Below are 23604 nucleotides of genomic sequence, written 5' to 3' on the forward strand. Positions count from 1 at the left end.
TTCACTCATTAAAAAAATCTAGAAGCTACGAGTACTATGCAATGCAAATATTTTTCCTTTCAAAAGTTGAACTGCTGGACATAAGATGTCTCCTACTGTCTCAGTGTATGTGCGCTGGAGGTTTCAGGTTTCCACATCACACTTGTGTAAGTTGCATACTGGAGCACGAACTGGTTTTCAAATGATGTCACAAAATCATGCTGGTAAGTACAAGTCTAAACCTTCTCATGTCAAACTCTGCAAACACAGTACTGTGCAAAGGTTTTAAGCACTAGATTCTTATACATCACACATCACCATCAGTGAGGTGTATGATCGGCCCCAGACTCATTCTGCAGCATGAGACAACGAGCCAAAACATACAGCCAGAGTCGTAAAGAACTGTCTTCAGTGACAAGAAGGAAAAGGAGTCCTGCAACAGATGGTGTGGCCACCACAGAACCCAGATCTCAACATCACGGAGTCAGTCTGGGATTACAAGACACTGAGACAGCCTGAACCCACAGAGGAAGTTCTCCAGCGACCTACCTGTCAAGTACCTTGAAAAACTGCTAGCAAGTATCCCTAAGAGAAAGGCATTCTCACTTTACAGCATTTTTTCAAGTGCCTAAAACTTTTGCACAGTGCTCTATATTCTGAACAGTGAAGGTCAAACATCCAAGAGAATTAGCAATAAGCAAGCACATTTTTGAGTGGAGTGGAGATAAAAAAGTTATCAGACTACAGATACTTTGTTCTCACTGAGAGAGCAACATTTAATAAGATGAACTGTAAATGCGAAATTCCACAGCAGAAAGTTAGAGCAGCACTGCCCTGCAGATAAGGCAGTTTGAAGTGAGGGCGGGCTGACTCAACCTGCCACTCCCCGCTCAGGCCTTCACGGGAGCGCGCCTCTGCTCAGCCGCTGTCACGCTTTACTACCAACAGGCACGGAATTCCAGGGAGGAAGTCACTGAGATTGGGAAAGGAACAACAACTCCAACCGTGCCAAAAAAAAAAACCAACCTGTGGGACGAAGGAGAGGTGAAAATACGGGAACTCCTCATTGGGGACAGTTAAAACATCCAGCTTTGGAATATGGACTAGAAGCGGCGAGTCGGAGCAGATGGAGGCGGCGAGAAGTTTGGTCTTTGTCGGGGTCGTGCTGCTCGGAGTGACGGGCGCGCTGGGCAGAGAAGGTGGGTAACTTCCAGAGCTTCTCTCGCCTTAAACGGCTCCGCTGTTCGTAAAACAGACACACAGCTTAGTAGGGGTGTGAGAGTATGATATGTGGGTTATAGTTGAGTACATGTTTGAGGCTCAGCTCGACAGAAAGAGGCTGATATTTCTGGCTAGGACCACATTCCTCCGTGAGTCCACTGGACTCGTCCTCCGTCTGTTGAGGCTCGTGGGATTTATGAAGCGCTGATAAGGAGAAAAATCACACCTGTCACCCTGTAGCGTCTAATGAGATTTACAGCCACGACTGAAACTGCTTTGTAACAACTTCAAACGCGCTTTGTTGCACTTATACACACTGCTACAACATGGTAGCGGTAGTTACACTGAAACAGGTAAGAAACATGAGAACCTGCTCTGCAGCTTGGGGACAGATAGAGACACTAGTTGACTTGTGCGTGCAGGCGGACGTTAGGCTAGGCTGGTTTGCTCTGCGCGTAAACAAAAACAAACCAACAATCACAAGCAGCGCATTGTGTGCCAAGTATCATGACGATGTCAATTATTCACTTCTGGCTGTAAAGAGAACATTGTCTGATAGAGGGGCCACTTGTCACACTTGCAGCTTGAGAGCATGCCAGTAAAACAAGAGCTAACTGAGAGTACAAACAAGTGCAGATTTGCAAAGTAGTCCTACAAAATCACGATTTAAAAAAAATAAAATAAACAATTTAATTACACGTATGATCTTATCTCATTAGAGGAGTGCTACATTCTCACCCTTTCTTTTAATCCTTTTTAAACAAACTGTTTCAGTTCATATTAGAGCTGAAACAGTTTGTGGATGAGCTTCAGAAATTATTTTTGATAATTGTTTTAATGATAAAGTCATTTTCAAGCACAAATTTGAAACCTTTGATGATTCCAGCTTCTCTAATGGGAGGATTTTCAAGGTCTTACTTCACAATAAATTGAAATGTTTTAGATTTGGACTGTTGGCCAGACAAAAGAAAAACTGATGACAACTATATTTATATGCCAGTCAATCTATAATCTATTAACCATTTAAATAGTTGCAGCCCTATAGATATCAATAATCAAGAGTCAGCTGTTTTTAAAAACCTTTTTGTGGCACAAGCTAATGGCAAATATATTGACCTCAATAACTCTGAGAATTCCTCTTACAACACAGTCTTTATTGACATGCACTTGGCAGTTTTTATCGAAATACACTTGTTAAAAATCAAAAACCTGCTGGGAAAGTAGACCAGCACATGGCTTTTTAAAAGAGTAATAATATGAGGCTTTGGGTGAAATCTAAACATAGAATAATTCATTCAAGCCCTTATTACTAGTAAAATGACTAGTATTAGTAAAAAATATTATAATGAACCTCCTCTGACTGTAATTAGCTGCTGCCCCCGCCGCCACTACTACTACTACACACACACAAACACACACACACACACACACGCACACACACACACACACACACACACACAAACAAACAAACAAGGCCTATAGTCACAGCTGAAGTGATTTCCAAATACATCTTCATTGTTGGGGGGAACAGGTTGGTGCACTTTCCTCCACAGTGTTGATCTCTGAAGCATCAGTTCAGTGTGAGCGTTCTGATTGGTCATTAATCCTCGAGTTAAGCAACGCATCATGCACAAGAGGACAAATCTGAACAATCTTACTTTCAGTTATAGAGTGCTGTTATGCCATTGTTTTTCACACACACACACACACACACACACACACACACACACACACACACACACACACACACACACACACACACATCATGTGGCCAACTAGTAAGTGTTTGTGACTCCAAAGGTCAACATTTCTGTTGCTGTTCTTCCTTTAGTGGTTGGAATAAATTTTTTATGCAACCTGCTCGTGCTTGTGTGTGTGTGTGTGTGTGTGTGTGTGTGTGTGTGTGTGTGTGTGTGTGTGTGTGTGTGTGTGTGTGTGTGTGTTTGGCTGCCTCTGTATCCACAGAGTTCATGTCCTTTCACACTCCAGTGCACCCATTGAACGAAACTCACTGTGAAGTGATTAAGTCCCACTGGATTGGCCTCAGTGGCAGGTTAACTCAGTCCTTTGAGTCACCAGTCTAGACTGTGTGTTACTGATCTAACTCTCTGAGCTGAGGAAGGGGCCACCAGTGGGCTTCACGACCAGCCTCAGAGGAAACTTTAAACGCCTTCTTGTGTTCTTTTCCTTAGGTTTGAGTTGCACACCTTCAGCCTTCATTTACGATACTCCTGACACAAACCTGTAGAGGGAAAATCACAGCAGCTTTGTTGGCAAAAACCCATTTCTTCATAAAAAGTTTCTACTCATCTGTTTTTTTGGAGGAAAAAGTTGTTGGTTGTGTTTGCGTTCTGTGTCAGTGCAACACTTTCTAGTAGTTAGAATTTGGCAATAATTAAAAAATATGAATGGCCGAGGGGACCATGTAATCGCCACGTCATTGGTTCTAGTCTGGCCAAGACTGTCGTTGCATATCACCTCTCCTCTTTTATCATTGATCCTATCAGCAGAGTTATTATGACACATGATAACAACGCACCCTTTACTGAGGGTTATTAGTTGTAACTAACAGCCTTATAAATGGTCAAAAATAATTTAGTAATGTGTTATAGATAAATAGAGAAATCCCTTTGGAACAATGACTTTTCAATTGTAATTAATCATAGGTTTCTCAACCTCATACCAGTTAATAATGGCCCTTAAATACATTAATAAAACCAATGCATGTGTCTCCAGCATTTTTTCCCGAACGTAAATAATCAAAAGATCCATTAAAGGGGTCTTCTGGATGAACTTAAGTGCTTAAAATTAATTTATGTTAGAAGAAGAAATATGATGTTGTGTATCTGTATGAAATAATATTAATGGATATTGTGATTGCCCAGCATCGCTCCGACAATATACCAGTATTTGTAGGTCATCTGTCAAAGAAATTATGATGGAACTTTTTTTTTTTTTTGCCCAATAATTTGAATCATGACACAAAATCTGATTTTCTAAATGAACACTAGAAGGAAATCATGCAGTTGTACAACATACAAGTTCAGGTTGCAAGTTGAAAATGTGCTTGATTTTTGCACTGTATCATCTGGTAAATCCTAATACAGCCTTAGACACATTAAATTTTAAACATTAATTGACTAATTTTGATTAATTTGTCTGCACTTTCCTAACACAGTTTTCCCCTTTTTAAATGAACTGTACGTCTAAATGCTGCTGCAGGTGCTTTCACGTTGTAGTGAATGTGCAAGAAAGTATGCAGGAGGAGATATTCTGATGTAGCAGGGCAGTATATGTTTGAGTAATTGTGCGATTGTAGTCTATGCATGACAGGGTGAATGAGTGAGGAGCGCATGTCTGTAGCTCCAGAACAGTACAGATCCTGTTCTGCTTGTCTGTTGAGCAATACCTGTTTGTTCTTACTTAGCCGTACAGTGAGGGAGAAGAAAGAATGTGTTCAGGGAGGTTGGGAGAAATTTGAAGTTTGTGCAAGACACGTTGTTAAGATCAGCACTGCGTTAGAAGCGTCAGGACTGACATGTTAAATCTGAGTGCTAATAAACTGTCGGAGGATGTCCTGTTGGATCAGCTTGTTCTGTTTGTGTTGAGCTTTGAAGGGATCTAATCCATTAGCGGAGAGTGGAGGCCAGAGAATCTTGTTGACTGTTCTGGGGTGTCATGCTGCAGGCTTTTCCTCCATGCTTCAGTCTAAGTCCCGCAGTAGCATCACTGCCATCATGATTGTATCACTTACTGGACACACACTGGTAAACACACATGCACACTCCCTGTGCTAACTGGCACGCTGCCACACACAGGTGTGGCTTCAAGGTGGCTTTTAGCTTTCAGTCAGTCTAAAGCAGCACACTGGTACAGGACAAAGTCAGCACACAGTCATCACATCCAGTGTTGTAGAAAGAGAGATTAACATCAAACCAGTGTCTGTCAACTTGTTGAAGAAGTTATTGATTAATCCTTGACGTCATTTATCAAGCCAAACATTCGCTGGTTCCAGCTTCTTAAATGTGAGGGTTTGCTGCTTTTCTCTGATTTGTATCAGCATTTTGAAATGTTTGGACTTTTATTTAGACAATTTAAAAATTTTACTTTGGGCTCTACAAATTGTAATTTCTGATATTTATATATTAATCAGTTCATCAAAAAAAGAAAGATTAATTAATAATGAAGACAATTGTTCGTTTCAGCTCTAGTTTCAAGTACCTGAGCTATTATTGTAAGGGTACATGGTTTTGTATTAATTGTCCATATTCACTTACTGTAAATCCTACAGGGTCACATAACATTTTAATTGACCAATTTACTGGCACTACTCTCTAGAGTGAACAGTTAAGTTCCCTGTTCCTTTAACAGCATTGACATATGTTGAAACAGCAACTGAACAATCAACCCTCTATTCACTTTCTTTTCATGAGCTGATATTTACAGGATGACTTGCCTGTTGCATGCTAACTGGATGTATCATGAAAGTTGGAATGGGTTAGCAGGATGTTACAATTAAATGTTAAACTACTAGTTTAGATAAAAGTTGGAGTAATGCAAGAGCAAAGGCAGGGGTATGCTCCAAAAGATGTAGTTTGGATGATGACACAGTAATTGATTAAATACGGGGATAACCCGCCCTGACATTGTTGCATTTGGTGCGCATAAAATGTGATAAAAATAGTGGTATAAAGAAAGACAAGGGTGAGCAAACAGCCCTCTTCTCCCACCGTTAGACACCTTTAATTGGATGGCTGGAGTATAACAGCGTCTTCTGGATTCTTTAGACTTCATTTCATATGCACAATGGCCTTTAAACACTATTAAAGATATAATAAAAGAGCTATACAATCAAATGTTGCCTTGCTTCCGCTGAACTAAGGTTATGTAATTTGCAGGTAGAGTAAATTTCAGACTGGAACTCAAATATAGCAAAATCACCATCTGTGGAATCTGAATCAAGCTGCTGTGACGCCTCGACATTTATGCCAGAACAGTGAATGTGATCACAATGAATGCTGGATTGTTCTGAGGGACTCCACTGTAATCAAGTCAATGATCAAAATGTGGACAACAGGCAGCAAAGTAGAAATACTCTCATTCCTGCTCTTGTTAACCACAGAAACATCTGACCAGTGGAAGTTTTCAGAGCCAGGTTGCCATTGTACACTGTGCAGAAGCCAGTACTAACACGTTCAGCTGTGTGTGTGTGTGTGTGTGTGTGTGTGTGTGTGACCTGTCGGACACAGAGGGGTCACATGCCGCAGACGACTCTTTGGACAAGTCACTGAACTAGAACCCCCCCCCATGCACACACACACACACACACACACACACACACACACACACTCACTGGTTAAAACTATCCAAGTGTGTCATCATCAAGATATGCAAAGACACACATTCCTGTGAAATGACATTTTCCAGAGCCCAAGAAGAGTTGGGTAACAAGTCACAGGCTGAGAGAAACGGATGGGGAAAATGAATGGGTGAAAAGAGGTAGTATAATGATGTTGTGAGTGAATTTAGAAGAGGACGGCAGGGATAGTGACATGACAGCAGGCAGATAGAGCAAAGTAAGTGATAAAAGGGAGTGTATTTTAGGCCGTGGAGATGGAGGGGTGGGCAGCTCCTCACAAGGCCACGCATACACACACAGCCGTTGCTGAGAGACATTTGGAGAGCAAACAGTGAGGGAATAAAAGGAGAGGAAGCTGAGAACTGGCTTTACGCACACTTTTTAGAAATGGAAAATCTGCTCTGTTGTGCTTTCTGTTACGGCACATTTACCTAATCCCCAGAGCTGGAGCTGTCTGTGTTGTTTGTGTGTGTGCGTGTGTGTGTGTGTGTGTGTGTGTGTGTGTTTCAGGGAGTTGATTTCTGTTTGTGTTTAGATTCTGTCTTATTAAAAATTATTTAAATGCTCGAGGATAAAATCTCAACTCCCCACTTGGCTTTACATGTCAAACTATTTTCCATGATGACATCATTGAAGGAGGCAGTGATTAGTCATTTGATTTGATATTTGACACAAGCTGCAACGACTGGGTGTGTATTTTTGGCAATCACAGACTCATTTACAGCAGTAGCTGGCTGTCAGATTTTAATAGACTTTATTTACACTGTATGATCCAATACCTCTTAGCAGGGCTGTAATATGGGTCAAGTTCTCTGTGCTCGGCAATCAGCAGAAAGCTGTACGCATCGGCAGACATGTATACTTGATAGGAAGACGACTTGAGCACATATCTCCTGAAGTCTGCTGAACCTCAGTATATCATGACAACCACCCTCCTCCAGCCTGCCGGGACTTCCTGCTCCTCTGATTATGTATATGTCCATACAGCCGCGTTTTCCAGAAGGAGATGGAAGCGGGGGGGGGGGGCTCTTCAATCAGGGGAAGTGGGTTGACTATTGAAGGGGTGTTGGAAGGAAGCCAGAGGAAGTCATTTATAACCTCAGCAGAGGAGGGACTGTCCACTGTGTGACTGTCTGCTAAAGCATGGGAGCTATGTGTCTGCGAGAGCCCCCATGAATTGTAATGCTATATGACCCTGAATGTAAGGCTGTGTGTGACCCACTGTGGGGAATCTGTGCTCTCTGCTGCCAGTGGAAAATATATCATATACACTAAGAGACACACGGAGGCAGTGTGTGTGGATTGTATTTCAAAGTACCCATTCAAGGCCACTTGTAAACAGTTACAAGTCAAAATATGTGTAGTCCAAATCTTTACAGTTCATCATCATCATTTGTCTTCATGTTCCCTTACAGTCCAAAACCCAAAGATGTTTCATTCACAGTGATATAAAAAAAAGCAACACACTGTCACATTTGAGAAGTTGAAATGCTTGAGAATATTTTGCAATTTTACTAAATAGATTATCACCCATTACATGATTAATGGGGCTCATAATTCCAGCATTAAACGCAAGAATCAAAAGGGGGTGTCTTCAGTGCAGCACTTCATGTGTGACGTTATGTAGATGATTTTGAATCTGTGTTTTAGATAAACTTCTTATTTCATTATGTTGTATCCAGTGATTATCATACATTTGACTGTTTTTATTGCTGTTATGCTGCTAAACTAATCGGATTATTTCAGTCTAGATGGAGTGTTGGGGCCCTAACTATGCTTTTGTACCAATTAACTTTTAGCACATTTAGTTGCATTACCTCAGAAATAAATGCAGCAGTTATTTTGGATATTTTAGGTTAATGGAAGTCCTGGGAATTTATTTGAAGGTATCTTGTTTGTTTAGATTGACTATAAAACTGAGAAATAAAATAATAAATATGTTATATTATATTTGTGAGAAGTTGGGGTCATATGTTATCTGTATTGCAGTGTGCCTGGGTACAGATATGAAGCTGGCCCTGCCCTCCAGCCTGGAAAACCACTACGAGACCCTGAGGCTGCTCTACACTGGCTGCCAGGTTGTCCACGGCAACTTGGAGATTACACACCTTCATGGAAACCCTGACCTCTCCTTCCTGCAGGTATATCACTATTGTTACAGCAAGCAATTTTAGAAGAATGAGTTTTAAAGATGGGACTGAACTGAATGGAAACATATGCATTAGTTATAAAATAAAGAAGGTGGCAACAAATGACGACAATGCAAGTATTTAGTTGGTTAGTGTGGTTAGCTCTAAATATTTTTAGTCAATCCACCTATTTCTGTTGGCACATCAGTTCATCCTTTTTGTCTCTACCTTTTCTTCTCCAGGGGATCGTGGAGGTGCAGGGGTATGTCCTTGTAGCCCACGTGTCAGTGGGTTTGGTGCCTTTGGACAACCTTCGGATTATCCGAGGCAGCCAGCTGTACAACTCCAGCTATGCCCTGGCTGTACTGGATAACACTCTTAATGGACAGGGGCTTAGGACGCTCCGGCTTCGTAGCCTCACAGGTCAGATAGTATAGTAGAGCTTCGAGTTGATACCCAAAACCACCACTACTGTAATGGTAGGTTGCTGAGCTTGTATGCTTTGTCTTCCCTGCAGAGATCCTGTTGGGTGGGGTGTACATTTGGGGGAACCCCCAGCTGTGCTTCCCAGACCCTGAGAAAATTGTTTGGAGGGACACGTTGGACGAGCAGAACTTCCACGCCAAGCAGCACCGGCTGCAGCCCCGGGCCTCTAAATGTGAGCAGATGATTTGCTAATTGAAATATAAAACATCTGACAGGGTAGTGCAGAAAGAGAAATTACACTTGCTTCAAGTAAAAACAGTAAAAACAGAACGACAGCAAGCAGAAGCACCTCTGACAAGTACTTTGTTTTATGGCTAAACCACCATACAGGCTAAACTAAGATGGTGAACCTGATAAATTTGAACTGTTAAATATCAGTATGTTAGAACTGTTACTGTGAACATGTTGTCATGCTATTGTCAGCATTTAGCTGAAAGCTAGAGTAGGTAGCATTGCTCTAGACTCTTAGCCTTGTATTTTCTTGTTGAATTGCTAAACTGTGAGATAAGTGCTTAGCTCTCTTTTTTTTGTTGTTGTTGGTTTTCTTCTGGCACAGGTCCAAATTGTTCCTCTGTATGTGTGAATAGCTGCTGGGGAGAAACTGCAAAGGACTGCCAAACCTGTGAGTTAACATAATGTACGCAGCATGAATGTGACACTATATGGTTTCCATTAGTCGAGAGCAGGTGAAATACATCTGAAATTTTCTCTTTTTTGTGCAAAGTGACCCGTATTAAATGTGCGTCTGGCTGTCAGCGGTGTAAAGGTCTGCTGCCCAATGACTGCTGTCACATGCAGTGTGCTGCTGGATGCACAGGACCCAAAGACTCGGACTGCCTGGTAGATCACACACACATCTTCATCTTCCTTGTGTTGTTTGACCAGCCTTCGTCATTTTTGGAGTAACGTGTTTCTTCCTTCCTCTTCCTCCAGGCGTGCCGTCACTTCAACGACAGCGGTGTGTGTAAGGAGAACTGTCCTCCACCCACTATCTACGACCCTGTCACCTTTCAGACCAAACCCAACCCAAACAAGAAGTTCAACTTTGGAGCCACCTGTGTCAAGACGTGTCCCTGTAAGAATTTATTTTGAAACACCCCTATTTATCCAAGAAAGCTCTCAGTCTTGATGGTAGTACACGCTGAGGGAGGAGAAGCAAACATTATTTGCTTTTCTTGCCAAGATTTCCACAAACACTTCAGGAATTTAAACCAACCAATATTCAAATCACATTCCTGCTTCTGCAAGCCTTTAGGCTACCATCTCCCCATTTTATCATTTCCTTTTCATTTTTATATCTGCCAAGATGACCTTTGAGGACTTTGTCTCCCTGTCTGTAGATAACTACCTAGCTATGGAAGTAGCGTGTACTTTGGTTTGTCCCAAAGCCAACCAGGAAGTCATCATCACCCAGCCCGATGGAAACGAGGTGCAGAAATGTGAAAAGTGTGAAGGAGACTGTCCCAAAGGTTTGTGTCTTTAAGGAGGTTTTGTGAATGGGTAGATTTGCATTTGGACACAAAACTTTATTTATACAGTTTATACAGTAGCTATCCAGAAGTCCAACAGAAGAAAAATAATTTCACATCATGGGGCTCAAATTATGTTTTGGATGAAGTTTGGGGTTTTTCATGTGCATGACATGAAGCATCAGTACAGGTGAGAATGTTTTGCACTGCATGTACTGATGTTCTGATGTATCACATGCTTACAATCAACCGCAAAGTGAACCAACCTGTTTCTGCAGTACCTTGTTGTTGTTGTTACTGCGGTTCGTGTCATACATCAGTATTGCTACATTTAGATAATTTGTGCATCGTACAACACATGATCTTAAATTTCTGCTGTATTCTTTTTTTTTTACTTTGTGTCGAGTCCTCATTTCAACCTCTTTCACATTCACAACAAACACTAATACAGCTATTCTTTCTCTATTACACAAAAAATTATTACGAAACATGAACTTAGTGTATATACCAAGACCTCACAGACATTATCTGCGGCACACCTTTCAAAGATTTGAACAGTTTAATTTTGTGATTAAACTCTATTTATCAACATCACCTTATACCCTTGTTGTTTAACGCAGTGTACCACTGTTTTATTCTATGCTGATGATGTTGTGTTTTATTTGGAGGGATGTGGATCATGCTTTTCCTGGCGTATTGGACATTTTTAGCAGACTGAGGTTAATAACTGGTTTTGTGATAAATTAATCTGTCCTTTTTCATTGTGGTTTGTATTGCAGTGTGTTATGGTCTGGGTATGGACAACCTTGGTGTCATGGATAACCATGGCATCACCATGGTAACATCTTCTAATGTGGAGCAGTTCAACAAGTGTAAGAAGATTTTTGGCAGTCTGGCCTTCCTCCCTCAGAGCTTTGCAAGGTAAGAGATAAACAGGCCAAATATGAAAAACTTTTAGCTCACAAAGATACTTTAGAAATGACAGAATAAAATAATGACCACCATAAAGCCACATACCCCCCCCCCCACCCCCCATTTAGCACTGCAAATATTTGAGTTTGCAGCAACATTTGCAGATGTTTCTTTGTGAAAGTCAAGAGGAAAGTTACTCCTCAAGCCAAACCCTGTAGATTACTGTACTCAAGTGTACTTCAAAGCCAGACCTGGAATTTTCTTCTAAAGTGTTTTTCATTTCAACAGTTTCGCTGTGTCAGCAGAGAAACATACTCTCATGTTTGTTCTTATTCTTAAGACATTCAGATATTCAAGACAATCTAATTCAAATACAGTAGAGAAATATTTACACATAATAAAACTCAAATCTTATGCTGTCATTGTCCAGGGACCCTGTGACCAACACATCAGGCCTGACTCTGGAGCAGCTGAGTTCCTTCAAGAAACTGGAGGAGCTTACAGGTACTGAACAGCGAAGAAGTGTTTATCCAACTCTTTTTATTTTAGCTTCTTTCAGGAAAATAAAATCAGTTTATTCTTTTTTTTTTATGTATTTGATTTTGTAACTGTTGCAGGGACAGTTTGTCCGATTCGGTCTAACTTTGCATAGAATCCTGGTGTACAGAGCGTACCGCATCTCGTCTGGTAGAGTGTGTTCAGTATCTTTGACTGATGTTACTGTTCAGGTTACTTGTACATTGATGCCTGGCCTGAAGAGTGGACTGACCTGAGTGTATTTGAAAACCTGAGGGTGATCCGGGGCAGGATGCTCTACAAGTAAGACTTTTAAACTTTCATTGTTATTTTAGCTGCTTGCAGTTTGTGTCTAGTAAGATATTAAATGCAGAAAATTATTATTAATTATCACATTATTACATTGTTATCTTGTAGATCAAGCCAATGTAGAGTATCAGTTTCTTTCTGTGTGGTGTGTCACCAAATGCCAGTGTTGATGTCCATTCACCCACACTGTGTTTTCATTCATGCTCATCTCCATATGTTTGGTTCCATTGAGGCAGTTTGTTCAAGTTCAGGGTAATAAAGGCTAATTATTAGCCAGCACAGCAGCTTTAAAATGCATCACAGCCAGCGGGGTTAACCTATGAGACACTATCTATGTTAGCATGCTGTAACTAGGTCGTAGTGACAAGTGAGAGATCTGCTTGTCTGACACTGTTTTATAGCAAGCGCTGACATTATGGGCTCTTGTTTGGTAATTATAGCAGTCTCATCGTGTCATTTAAGTGTATACCTTGCTGTCGTTTCTTGTCTTTTTTGGTCAGATGATCTTATGTGGGTTGTTTTTTTTTTTCTTTTTGAAAATGTTCATTCCTGCTTTCTTCATTTTACTCCTTTGTCCTGGCTCAGTTCCCTTAATTTTTTCAGTTTTGTCCGGATTCAATCTTTCTGCTCCTTTAACTAAAACATCTTTTTTTGACACTTGCACATATAAAGAATCTCAGGTTATAGTGCAGGCCTCAGAGTTAAAAAGTATTAAACTTAACTATGATAAATACAGATACATCTTAATGCAAGATCTTATACAATTCATTAATGTGTTTGAGCTTATCTACGATTTTTAGCCAGATTTGAAAACAAGAAATGAGCAAAAAGAAAATCATTCAAATGACCCCACACCTCTGGTCACTAAGCTCCTCTTCCTCTCTTTTAGGGGTGTGTTTTCACTTGCCATCCAAAATCTCCCCATCCAGTCGCTTGGGTTGCGTTCACTACGCAGTGTCAGTGGAGGTTTGGTCCTGCTGCACAACAATTCCCAGCTGTGCTACACCAGTTCACTGCCCTGGGAGAGTCTCCTGCATCCCACCCAGGGGCCCCACCGCATCGTCAACCACAACCAGGACCCCAAAGTCTGTGGTAGGTGAAAACACACATAATGTTTGCAGAGCAGGGTAATGGGCCAAGGCCAATCAAAGTTATTGAGGATTGCACTTTGATCAACCAGTTGTCACTGTTAGTCCAAGTTTAACACATTAGATCGAGCTGCAAGGACAGTGCAGAAAACACTGTTCTGTGCATTTTATTTAAAGTAACATTCATGCATTTTATTGTGTTATATAGCCATCATAAAACACCCTGTGCATCATGCTCTGCTGACTCTGTCCATCAATTTTTCAGAGGCAGAAGGTCGCATTTGTCACCCACTGTGTGATGGGGGCTGTTGGGGGCCCGGGCCTGGCCAGTGTGTGTCCTGCAAAGCTTTCCGACGTGGCACAGAGTGTGTGGAGCAGTGCGACATCTATCAGGGGTAGGGAAGTTTGTCTGTGGGTGTGTCTGCACTAAATCAATAAAAAAACCTAATTGATAATGTTCCAGTGTTCAGTATACTGTGTGTCATAATCCCCAACAAGTTCTCCAGTAAATAAATCAATAACTTAAATGCATTCGCCTGAAGTAAAGATATGAACAGGTGGTTGCATGTGGGGTTGAGTGGTTTGGCCGTCAACTCCAAATGCGTAAGTTGTTACAATAAATCAATCTAAAAGCTTTTACATCACTGACAGAGCACATACACGTAATAACACCAGGGAGCTTATTCTTTGAACAGTAACTGGGTGTATTTTTGTTCAATCTATATCTGTTAGTGACAGATTCACAAGATAACACAGAAATAAGTTCTTATTCAAAATGTCCCACTGGTGAGGTAATGCCACAAACAAAAGCATGACTCAACGTTTTATATGTGCTTCACCTCTTAAATTATGTTTGAATAATTGTACTTTGATGATAAAACAAGGAACCTGTTTTCTTCTCTGCTTGAAAATGTATTTGCTGCTTGCATTACTTTGGTCTAGGGTTGAGCATGGCTAAACTCTATATCACACTGAGCGAGCATAACGTGCAAATGTTTTTAAAATCACATATTTACTGTCTTGTATTATATTAAGACGAAGCCAGTAACTAATTGTGTTTTTTAATAACAGTTTACCTCAAATATTAAAGGAATAGTTAGAAATTTGGAAATATGCACATTTGCTTTCTAACCAAGAGTTAAAGAGAAGCTCAGCACCACTCTCATGTCTGCACTATAATTAGCTATAAGTAGCTATAGTTAGCAGCGGGTTATCTTAGCATAGACCTCCCTAATTCACGTGTTATATCTCATTGGTTTAATACGTACAAAAACCAAACTGTAAAAATGACAAACTGGTGTTAATAGCTGGACTTTCTCTAACTTTCTGCTGGCTGTAACTTCACATTTACTGTGCAGATGTGAGAAAGGTATTGAACCCATTTAACTCTCAGTAGGAAAGCAAGAAAGCAAATTTCCCAAAATGTTAAACTATTTCTTAAACAAATGAAGTCCCCCCACGGCCCCACCCTCTTCTTTTTATCAGATGATCTTGATAAATGCACCCAACAAATGACAGACTATGTCTTGAGATGTTGTGTCACATCCCCTCTGTGCTTCTGTTGCAGAGCTATACGTGAATACACAGACGGATCTTTGTGTGTTGCCTGTCACACAGAGTGTCGACCTCTCAACGGCTCTGCCTCCTGTCACGGCCCGGTAAGATTTGTCACGGTGTTTCTGAGCATACGAGGCTGAGTGAGATTATGTGACTGATTTCTGTCCTAAGTAAGATCTGAAAAATAAAATGTCTCTATTAACCAACCAGCTGCATTTCAGAAATTAGCCCTTGGTATGTGTAATCCAAATTTGTTCACTCTTGCACTGGATTGAAAATTCAAAGTCTATTTAGAAAAAATAAACAGTGGATTTCCCTGTGCTCTACTTAGGTACATACCATGTATCAGCAAGGTCCTGTTGTAGCTGGTGACCTTTACTACATGTCATCCCCCTTGCTTTTTACTCATATCTCCCAAAAATGACCAGAAAATAATCTAAATAAATTCACCTACTTATGATATATACGATACGATGTGTGTTTCTCTCTGTGTGTCTTCAGGGTGCAGAACATTGCACAGAGTGTCGAAACTTCCAGGACGGTGAGTTCTGTGTGGACCATTGTCCGAGCGGTGTGAAGGAGGATCAGCAAACTGTGTGGAAGTACAACAATGCAACAGGACACTGTCTGCCCTGCAGCACCAACTGCACACTGTCGTGAGTGGACGCACATCAAAACAATCAAATCAATTACAGGCACCATCTGCAGACACGATGACAACGACCTCACACCTAATGTTTCTCTGTTTCAGCTGCACTGTGATGGATGACAGAGGCTGCCCCATCGATACCAGAACAGGGTGAGATACCATAACTGTTAAAACACCTGAGTGTTTTTAAGTCATTTAAGTAATTCTGTTTTCCAATATTTCTCATTTCACAATTTCACAATTTCCACCTCGTTTCTTTCTGTTCAGACCGGGTACGACCATCGCGGCTGCAGTGGGTGGGGTGGTGCTCTTCTTCATCCTGCTGGCTCTGCTGGTCTTCTACCTGAAGAGGCAGAAGAAGCTGAGGAGGAAGGAGACCATGAGGAGGATCCTGCAGGAACATGAGGTGGGCGCTGAGATTGACAGGAGCACTGGTCACAAATATTGATATTTTCACTTGTATTTGGGCGTTAGACGTGAAACACGTGTTGTTGAAACTAGTGGGAATTTATTTGGTGGAAGCCTGGTTCTCAACATAAATTAAATATGTGCTAAATGCACTTAAGTTGCCCCTGGGTGTTGTAATATGTGTAATGAAGGAATCTGCCATCTGCTTCCTTCATGTGTACAGCTGGTAGAGCCTCTTACACCAAGTGGTGCGTCACCCAATCAGGCTCAGATGCGAATCCTAAAGGAAACTGAGCTGAAAAAACTCAGGGTGTTGGGTGCAGGGGCCTTTGGTACTGTTTTCAAGGTATGTGAGCTGTTACAAAGATGCACAAATACAGCATTTATTGTTATTTAGATATTTAGATTCACATCATTGGTGAGATTCTTGAAAGTTTTGACTGTTAACTGTTTCAGGGAGTGTGGGCTCCTGATGGGGAAAATGTGAAAATACCAGTGGCTATTAAGGTATTACGAGAGAACACTTCGCCAAAGGCCAATAAAGAAATCCTTGACGTGAGTACAAGCCAGATACACACACACACACACACACACACACACACACACACACACACACACACACACACACACACACATAAAGTTACAGTACACATTAATACAGTTCACAGCCTCACAACGTCTGTTTGCTCTGTCGTCTCCCAGGAGGCTTACGTGATGGCGGGGGTTGCCAGTCCTTACGTGTGTCGTCTTCTGGGAATCTGTCTGACCTCCACGGTGCAGCTGGTCACTCAGCTGATGCCGTACGGCTGCCTTCTTGACTACGTCAGGGAGAACAAAGACCACATCGGCTCCCAGTTCCTCCTCAACTGGTGTGTCCAGATCGCCAAGGTACGTCAGCAAGAACAACATATCATCTTTTTGTTGAAGCGCAGGCAGATTGTTGTAGTAGATGTCAAGTTGCACATCTTTCTTAGTAGAACAGCTGTGTCTGGATGTTGCTGTTAATTTTGTTTGTCATCTTATTTTTCCTTTCAAATTTGATGTGGTATTAGTTTGTATATTTGTGGACACATGGATCTGTGGGTGATGGATCTGTGTGTGTGTGTGTGTGTGTGTTGGTGTAGGGAATGAGTTATCTGGAGGAGGTCCGTCTGGTCCACAGAGATTTGGCCGCCCGCAACGTTCTAGTGAAAAACCCAAATCACGTGAAGATCACCGACTTCGGCCTCGCCCGCTTGCTGGACATAGATGAGACTGAGTATCATGCTGATGGAGGGAAAGTAAGATGGGACTGTGGCTGTAGCAGCATCAGCACTGGGAATGATTTTAATTTTAATTTTTTTATAAACTGGAATGTCTGTGTTTCTAGGTGCCGATTAAATGGATGGCTCTGGAGTCTATTTTGCACAGGAAGTTCACTCATCAGAGTGACGTCTGGAGCTACGGTCAGTATCACTCATAGCGTTTTAAAAAACTGTAGCCATGTTTTGGAAGTCTCCATGTTGCTGCTTGTTAGTAGTTATTGTTAGTTAATGTAGCAGGATACAACAAGCAATTCCTTTTTCACAATATTGTTTTTCATCAGTGATAAAAATTTAAATCGCACACACTTAAAGTAGCAGTAAAGTTAGTTTAGTTTCCTGCCAGTCGTCTTTACATGTGTCATTAGTAAATGATACATTTTTCAAGTGTTAACTATCATTTTGGTGGATATCTTGTTGTAATCGTACATTTCAGGGGTGACAGTCTGGGAGCTGATGACATTCGGTGCGAAGCCCTACGACATGATCCCGGCGAGGGAAATCCCAGATGTCTTGGAGGGAGGAGAACGCCTTCCCCAGCCCCTCATCTGCACCATCGACGTCTACATGATCATGGTCAAATGTCAGTGATTGCTCTTCTTACTGCAGCATTGAAGTTACATTTTGTCTGTGTCTTAATGTTTAAGAAATTCACTCATTTACTGGACTGGTAAATATGCAAACTGCACATGAACATGTTTATTTAAATTGTAGTCCATTTTCTGTTAGAGCAGAGGAGTTAATGTTCCTGAACTGTGGAGTTGAACATTTTAGGCTAAACAGTTTGGAAAATCGATTTGGAAAAAAATTCAATAGAGTCAAGCTTTCTGAGACAACTCTAATGTATTTCACTGTTACCTGTCCCTTATTAAACAGGTTAGCAAATTAGGCATATTAGTAAACTGCATCAGAGACAATTTGTTCACATTGTGATTTTATGTTTGAACGGCAGGTTGGATGATTGACCCAGAGAGCAGACCGAAGTTCAAGAATCTGGTGAATGATTTTAGCGTCATGGCCAGAGATCCTCCTCGCTATGTAGTCATTCAGGTATGTGCACGTGTGTTTCCTGCTGCAAATGTTTTACTTCTGTGTGATTGTTTTTTCTTTTTCTCCATCTTTTTTCATGCTGCTTTCTTAGCATTGCATCCCTTGAAAAAGAGGACATATATATGAATATATATATATATTTGTTTCTCTGTCTTGCAGAACGATGAGCAGATGAGCATGTCCAACCCAGTGGACAGCCAGTTTTTCCGGACGCTAATGGAGGAGGAGGGGAACAATATGAGGGAACTGCTGGATGCTGAGGAGTATCTGGTGCCTCAGCCAAACCTCTTCCCGAGGACTCACGGAGACGGGGTTCACTCCAATGGGCCATCCAGACACCAGTCATACAGGGTAAGTGGGGGAGGACTTTTTTGGCTGCCTAGGCTTGATAAAAACAATCTCACTTTGGTACTTTGCACTTAGCTTAGCTGTTTTGAAGACCTGGGAACCTTTTAGTTGCTGGATTCACCTTCTCATTCATCATGTATCTCCCCTGTCTCTCTCCAACAGAGCAGAGATCAGGGCTTAGATGTTGAGCCCTCCATCATGGGCGGCCCACGAAGCATGTACTCCTCCCTGAGCACTCTTGGCCGCAGCCAGTATCCTACCCTACCATTAGGATCCAGCACCTCCAACGGCCTGTGGACTCCTCAGTACCCAACGCTGGCTCGCAGCCCCTCGGCCGGAGGCCAGTCCGACTCCGTCTTCCTGGATGGGCCTCCAGACGACCCCTCGTTGCCCCCGGGCAGCCCCGGGCGCTACAGTAAAGATCCCACCTACCCCAACGGGAGCCAGGGTGATCTGGAGACAGACGGACCGAATGGCTTTCATCATCCTCATCACCTTCATCACTCACTGCCCAGAAGGAGTCATGGGTATAATCATAATCATGCTTTGCCAGGTGAGCGGGTGATTTCTTCCACTGAAGGCTGTCTCTCAAAAAAATTTTAGATTAATAACATGAAAGGAACCGTTTCATTCTAAATCACATCTCAATCCTTTGTTCTGACATTTCCTCCTTTGTCCACCTAATCAGAGTACGTCAACCAGGAGATGCTGGATCCCAGACACGAGCGGCCCAGCACGCTGCCTCGCAAAGGCTCTAGAGCAGACCGACGCCTCCCTAACGGCCTGAGCTCCGGTCACAGTGTGGAAAACCCAGGATACTTGGTCACTGGGGGCTCTACCTCCCCAGCCTTTGATAACCCGTACTATCTGGACCTTGTGGCCAAAGCCAAAGCAGTAGCTGGGACAGGGGATGAGAGAGACGGAGGAATGCCCAGGCATGTGAACGGGTTTATGACCCCCACGGCAGAGAATCCAGAGTATCTTGGACTAGCAGACACCTGGAGTGGACATACTTGAGGTGAAGGAACAGGGGTAATGTGATGAACTCACCAGGAGTCACAGATTGTGTTCTACTGAGGTAAAAGAGGAGTGAGAGAAAGGGAAGATGGATATTTGTGTGACAGAAAATGACCTGGGTGTGTGTTTGACATTGAGAATGAGCATGTGGAACCGAATCTTCTCTCAATATCAAATGAAGCACCACAAATCCAAACCAGCGGAGGATGTCTGGCAAAAGTCACCAAATGGCCCAGTTGTGGCAGACCATGACTCAACACTGTGTAGCATTCATCTGGTGTCCGTGGCATCATTTGTATTCCTGTCTTCCTCTCAGCAATCTGCGACTGTTAAGTGCCAAAAAGAAGTTTACTCAGCCTCTGTAAATAACTCAGTACTTGATAAGCAAAGGAGTTCACATTTGTGGAAATTCATTGTGGTACGAGAAAGGTCTGATTATCACAGAATCCAACGTTTGACTGGATTCATGAATGCTGATTTTTTTTTTTTTTTTTTAAACTCTCATTTTCTTTTAACTTGTTTAATATATGTGGTTGTTTCTACATGTGAAGCTTAAATTCCCTCTCGTGTCCTGATACACCACTCAGGCCCGCTAAATAGAGAAAAACATATAGAGCACATTGACAAAGTGAGCCATGGTATGCATTGAAGATTGTGTTTAGTATTCTGGTCACTTTCTCCCGGACCTGATGGGGGTCTTCAGTACACTCAAAGCCATTTTGTTTCTGCCAGAGAAGGCCCTGCAGCCCATCTGGCCAGTAGACATGCTCCCAGAAAGAAAGGCATCCTGTATGGAGAAGACAGAGGCATTGTGCCGCACTGATGTATGTGGTTGTTAGTGTCGGTGGCTGCAGCTTCTTTGTGGTACGACGGATGAGATACGAGGTAGAGGCAGACTTTTTAAGCTTCTCAAATCTCACAAATTAAAGTTTTGATGGTAAAAACATAGTGAATAAGTGATTAAGATAGAGAAAACCTTTCAGGGATTGACAGTTTTGCAAAGAATTAGGGAGAATTATTTGTGTAATGATGCAAAATGCATGTAAAGATACTGTATACGCCCCCCCAAGCTTGTGTTATCATAATGGGCCTTTTGGTTTTTGGTGACCGTTCACTGTGCAAGAAAGCATACAAGCTATTGGTAAATATAATCCAAAGTAAGTGAAGAATTAGCATATATAAAAAGCAGTTGTGCTGTTTGTGTTTTTGTGTAAAAGTGAGCAATGCACTGGACACTGGAGCTGAATGTGAATCTGAGGAGGCAAAAATGTGGCTCTGCTCGGTTTGGATAATCAATGCATGGCTCAAATTCCACTTAGCGAGAACACACTGGCATCACAGTTAATAATCAACAGCATTTTTTTGAAGCCTGTTTTTTTTTTTTTTTTTTTTTCATGTTAACTAGTGTTGGGCTGGGGGAGGTCAAACAGAGTCAATGGAGCCATTGTCTGAGCCCCATGTCCTCGTTGGAAAGTCAGCTCTCTCCCAGCTCGCACGTCCCAGCGACCGATGTTGTCACAGCTCTGAAAAGACAGAAGTGGAGTTTTTATTCTGCAGAGGTTTGGGACTCTGCAGCCGAATGTGGTTCAGCGTAATCCCTGAAATAAGTGAGTGGGTGACATGATTTCACCGCGTCGCGTTATGTACTAAACAAACTGCAGCTTATTATCCAGCTGCAACCAGCTACTACTGAGTTTCAACATTTTTTTAAGGAAGTACTTCTGAGATATGTAATTTCTCAGACATTGTCCACACAATGAACAGAGTGTGTCTGGTCATGAGTGGGAGGCCTGAGATGTTTGTTGAAATGCTCTCCGTCATCCTCCACCATCACGTCAGTTGTACTCTTAAAGTCTTTTATCTTGATGTTCTCATACGGGTTTTGAAGAGTTTTGTTCCAGAATAAGATCTCTAAAAAATATATACCGAATTTTAAATTTTTTTTACATAAAAATAACTTTTTTCTTTATGAAAAACATGGGAAGAGTTTATTTCAGTACCGTCAATTATCATAAACTAACGTTGTATAGAATGCAATTATTTTTGAGTGATATGATTGATATTACAGGTTTTAATGTTTATATTATAATGGATACACAGTATAGTGTTTTGGAATGAAACCCTTCATATGTATAGTTGCTGTCAGGTGAAGACCTCATATCTTCACAAAGAAAACAGAGTTTAGATTGACCCAAATGTATTATGGCGTTGATCCTGTGGTATATATAATGGGTTTATTATATATATAACATTAATAGAAGTTTCTCAGCCTATAGAGGAGTGTGTAATTTAAAGGAGCACCCCTTGACACCGTATAGAACCAATGAATCCTTAAAATTTCCAAAAGCTTTAAAACATCAACCATAAGGTGTGAGGTAATTGAAGCATATTGGAATGTGTAAAAGAAATCAGTGAGTAAACGTGAGCATCACCTCTACTGGGAATACAAAGTTTTCACAGGATCGTTGTAGCACAGCTCACAGACTTTCCCTCTTTGTTGAATAATGTGATATTTTTCTTGTAATGAGACCACAACATACACCTTTAATGCAGCCACAGTTAATGTGCTTGTGTTACACTGTAGTGTCTTTTTTTTTTTTTTTTTTTTCTTTTTTTTTGTATGAATTGTTCATTTTGATGTCTCATGTAGCCTGCACATTAGCAAGGAGTCGCACAGACCAGGTTAAACATCAGACAAGAGGGCAACCTGTCTGCCCGTCTTCAAACCCATCTGTGTTCCAGTTGGTCTTATTCTTTGACAGTTATTTCAATATAAAACTTATTCACATGTACTAAATCTGGTACGGAGCCTGCGGACTGGCACTGGACATTTTCAGTGTCCTACCACTCTCCCTCTCTCTTGAAGTCTTCTTGAACACTTGAACTGCTCAGCTTTCCGATGGAAACCAGCTAAATGTCAAAAAAGAAAATGGATGTTTGGTTCTGTTAAATTGTGTTACAGTGATGCTCTGCAGAGAAATCATAAACAGAATGAAAATAGAAAGTACGGCTGTTTTATATGTTTGTTAACCATCTACGTACGCAGGTGTGTTGAAAGGTCTCAGGTGAGGCCGAGGCAAGGAACTCATGCATGTATTCATCCAGGAGCGAGGAAGGAAGGAACAGTGAACTGACGGGAGTGTGCTAGAGGTTTTATGAAATTAAATATCTGTAATTTACATTTTGAAGAAAAATATATCTTTTGTACTTTTCATGTGAATATTTTTTATCTTTCACAGTTTGTGTGATTGTGACAGGACATAAATAATAACCATTGTGTTGGGAGTTTACTGTGCATCCTTTCCTACCTGTTTGGTCAGTAAGCCCCATTGTGTGAATGTGTAGTATATAAATAAAAAACAATCATTTTGGTAGCTAATTTGATGGAATACATTGGGAGGTTGGGGGCATTAATTTTTTTTTTTTTAAAGAAATGGTCATTTCTATATGGAATTGTTTGCATACATTATGTGTGTGAAAAGCATATAAAACACTTGAACCTCCAGCATGTTCTGATCCTTGACAGAGGGAAAAATTGGATTTCTTCTCGTTTTCTAACTTTTATGTAAACTGCATTAAGTCTGAGCTCTACACCGATACATCTTTCAAAGGTAAGAAAATCCAGTCCATTACTTGGTGACAACTTCTCGGAATTAATCCTGTCAGTTTATTGGCTTGAGACTGCTATGATTCAAAACTATCATTAACTGTCAAATAGCCCTGTCTTCACTTAGACATGGGTAGAATAATCCCTCTCTTTCTCTCTCTTTAGTGTTGCAACTCTACAACCTGCTCCTGCCACCCAG

The 23604-nt window shown here is 41.4% G+C and overlaps 1 protein-coding gene across 1 annotated transcript; it reads left to right on the plus strand.

Moving 5' to 3' along the window:
• The first annotated feature begins 883 nt into the window (after window positions 1-883).
• Window positions 884-23303, plus strand: erbb2 (erb-b2 receptor tyrosine kinase 2). The gene is made up of 27 exons (XM_056366365.1): window positions 884-1178; window positions 8549-8700; window positions 8931-9111; window positions 9206-9346; window positions 9731-9796; window positions 9899-10014; window positions 10108-10249; window positions 10515-10643; window positions 11423-11564; window positions 11986-12059; window positions 12284-12374; window positions 13270-13472; window positions 13734-13863; window positions 15036-15126; window positions 15527-15681; window positions 15777-15824; window positions 15942-16080; window positions 16306-16428; window positions 16539-16637; window positions 16785-16970; window positions 17207-17362; window positions 17452-17527; window positions 17820-17966; window positions 18336-18433; window positions 18593-18784; window positions 18944-19334; window positions 19470-23303. The coding sequence occupies exons 1-27, from the start codon at window positions 1106-1108 to the stop codon at window positions 19796-19798; spliced, it is 3870 nt and encodes a 1289-aa protein (XP_056222340.1). The 5' UTR covers window positions 884-1105; the 3' UTR covers window positions 19799-23303.
• Window positions 23304-23604: the final 301 nt, after the last annotated feature.

This window comes from Seriola aureovittata, chromosome 21, assembly GCF_021018895.1.
Source record: "Seriola aureovittata isolate HTS-2021-v1 ecotype China chromosome 21, ASM2101889v1, whole genome shotgun sequence".
Taxonomy (NCBI): domain Eukaryota; kingdom Metazoa; phylum Chordata; class Actinopteri; order Carangiformes; family Carangidae; genus Seriola; species Seriola aureovittata.

Bases quoted from the DNA above. Each gene is read 5' to 3' on its own strand.
- erbb2 (XM_056366365.1), top strand. From the start codon at position 1,106: ATGGAGGCGGCGAGAAGTTTGGTCTTTGTCGGGGTCGTGCTGCTCGGA. The intron at 13,473-13,733 runs GTAGGTGAAAAC...TCAATTTTTCAG, and splicing joins CCAGGACCCCAAAGTCTGTG to AGGCAGAAGGTCGCATTTGT. The intron at 17,967-18,335 runs GTCAGTGATTGC...TTTGAACGGCAG, and splicing joins CTACATGATCATGGTCAAAT to GTTGGATGATTGACCCAGAG.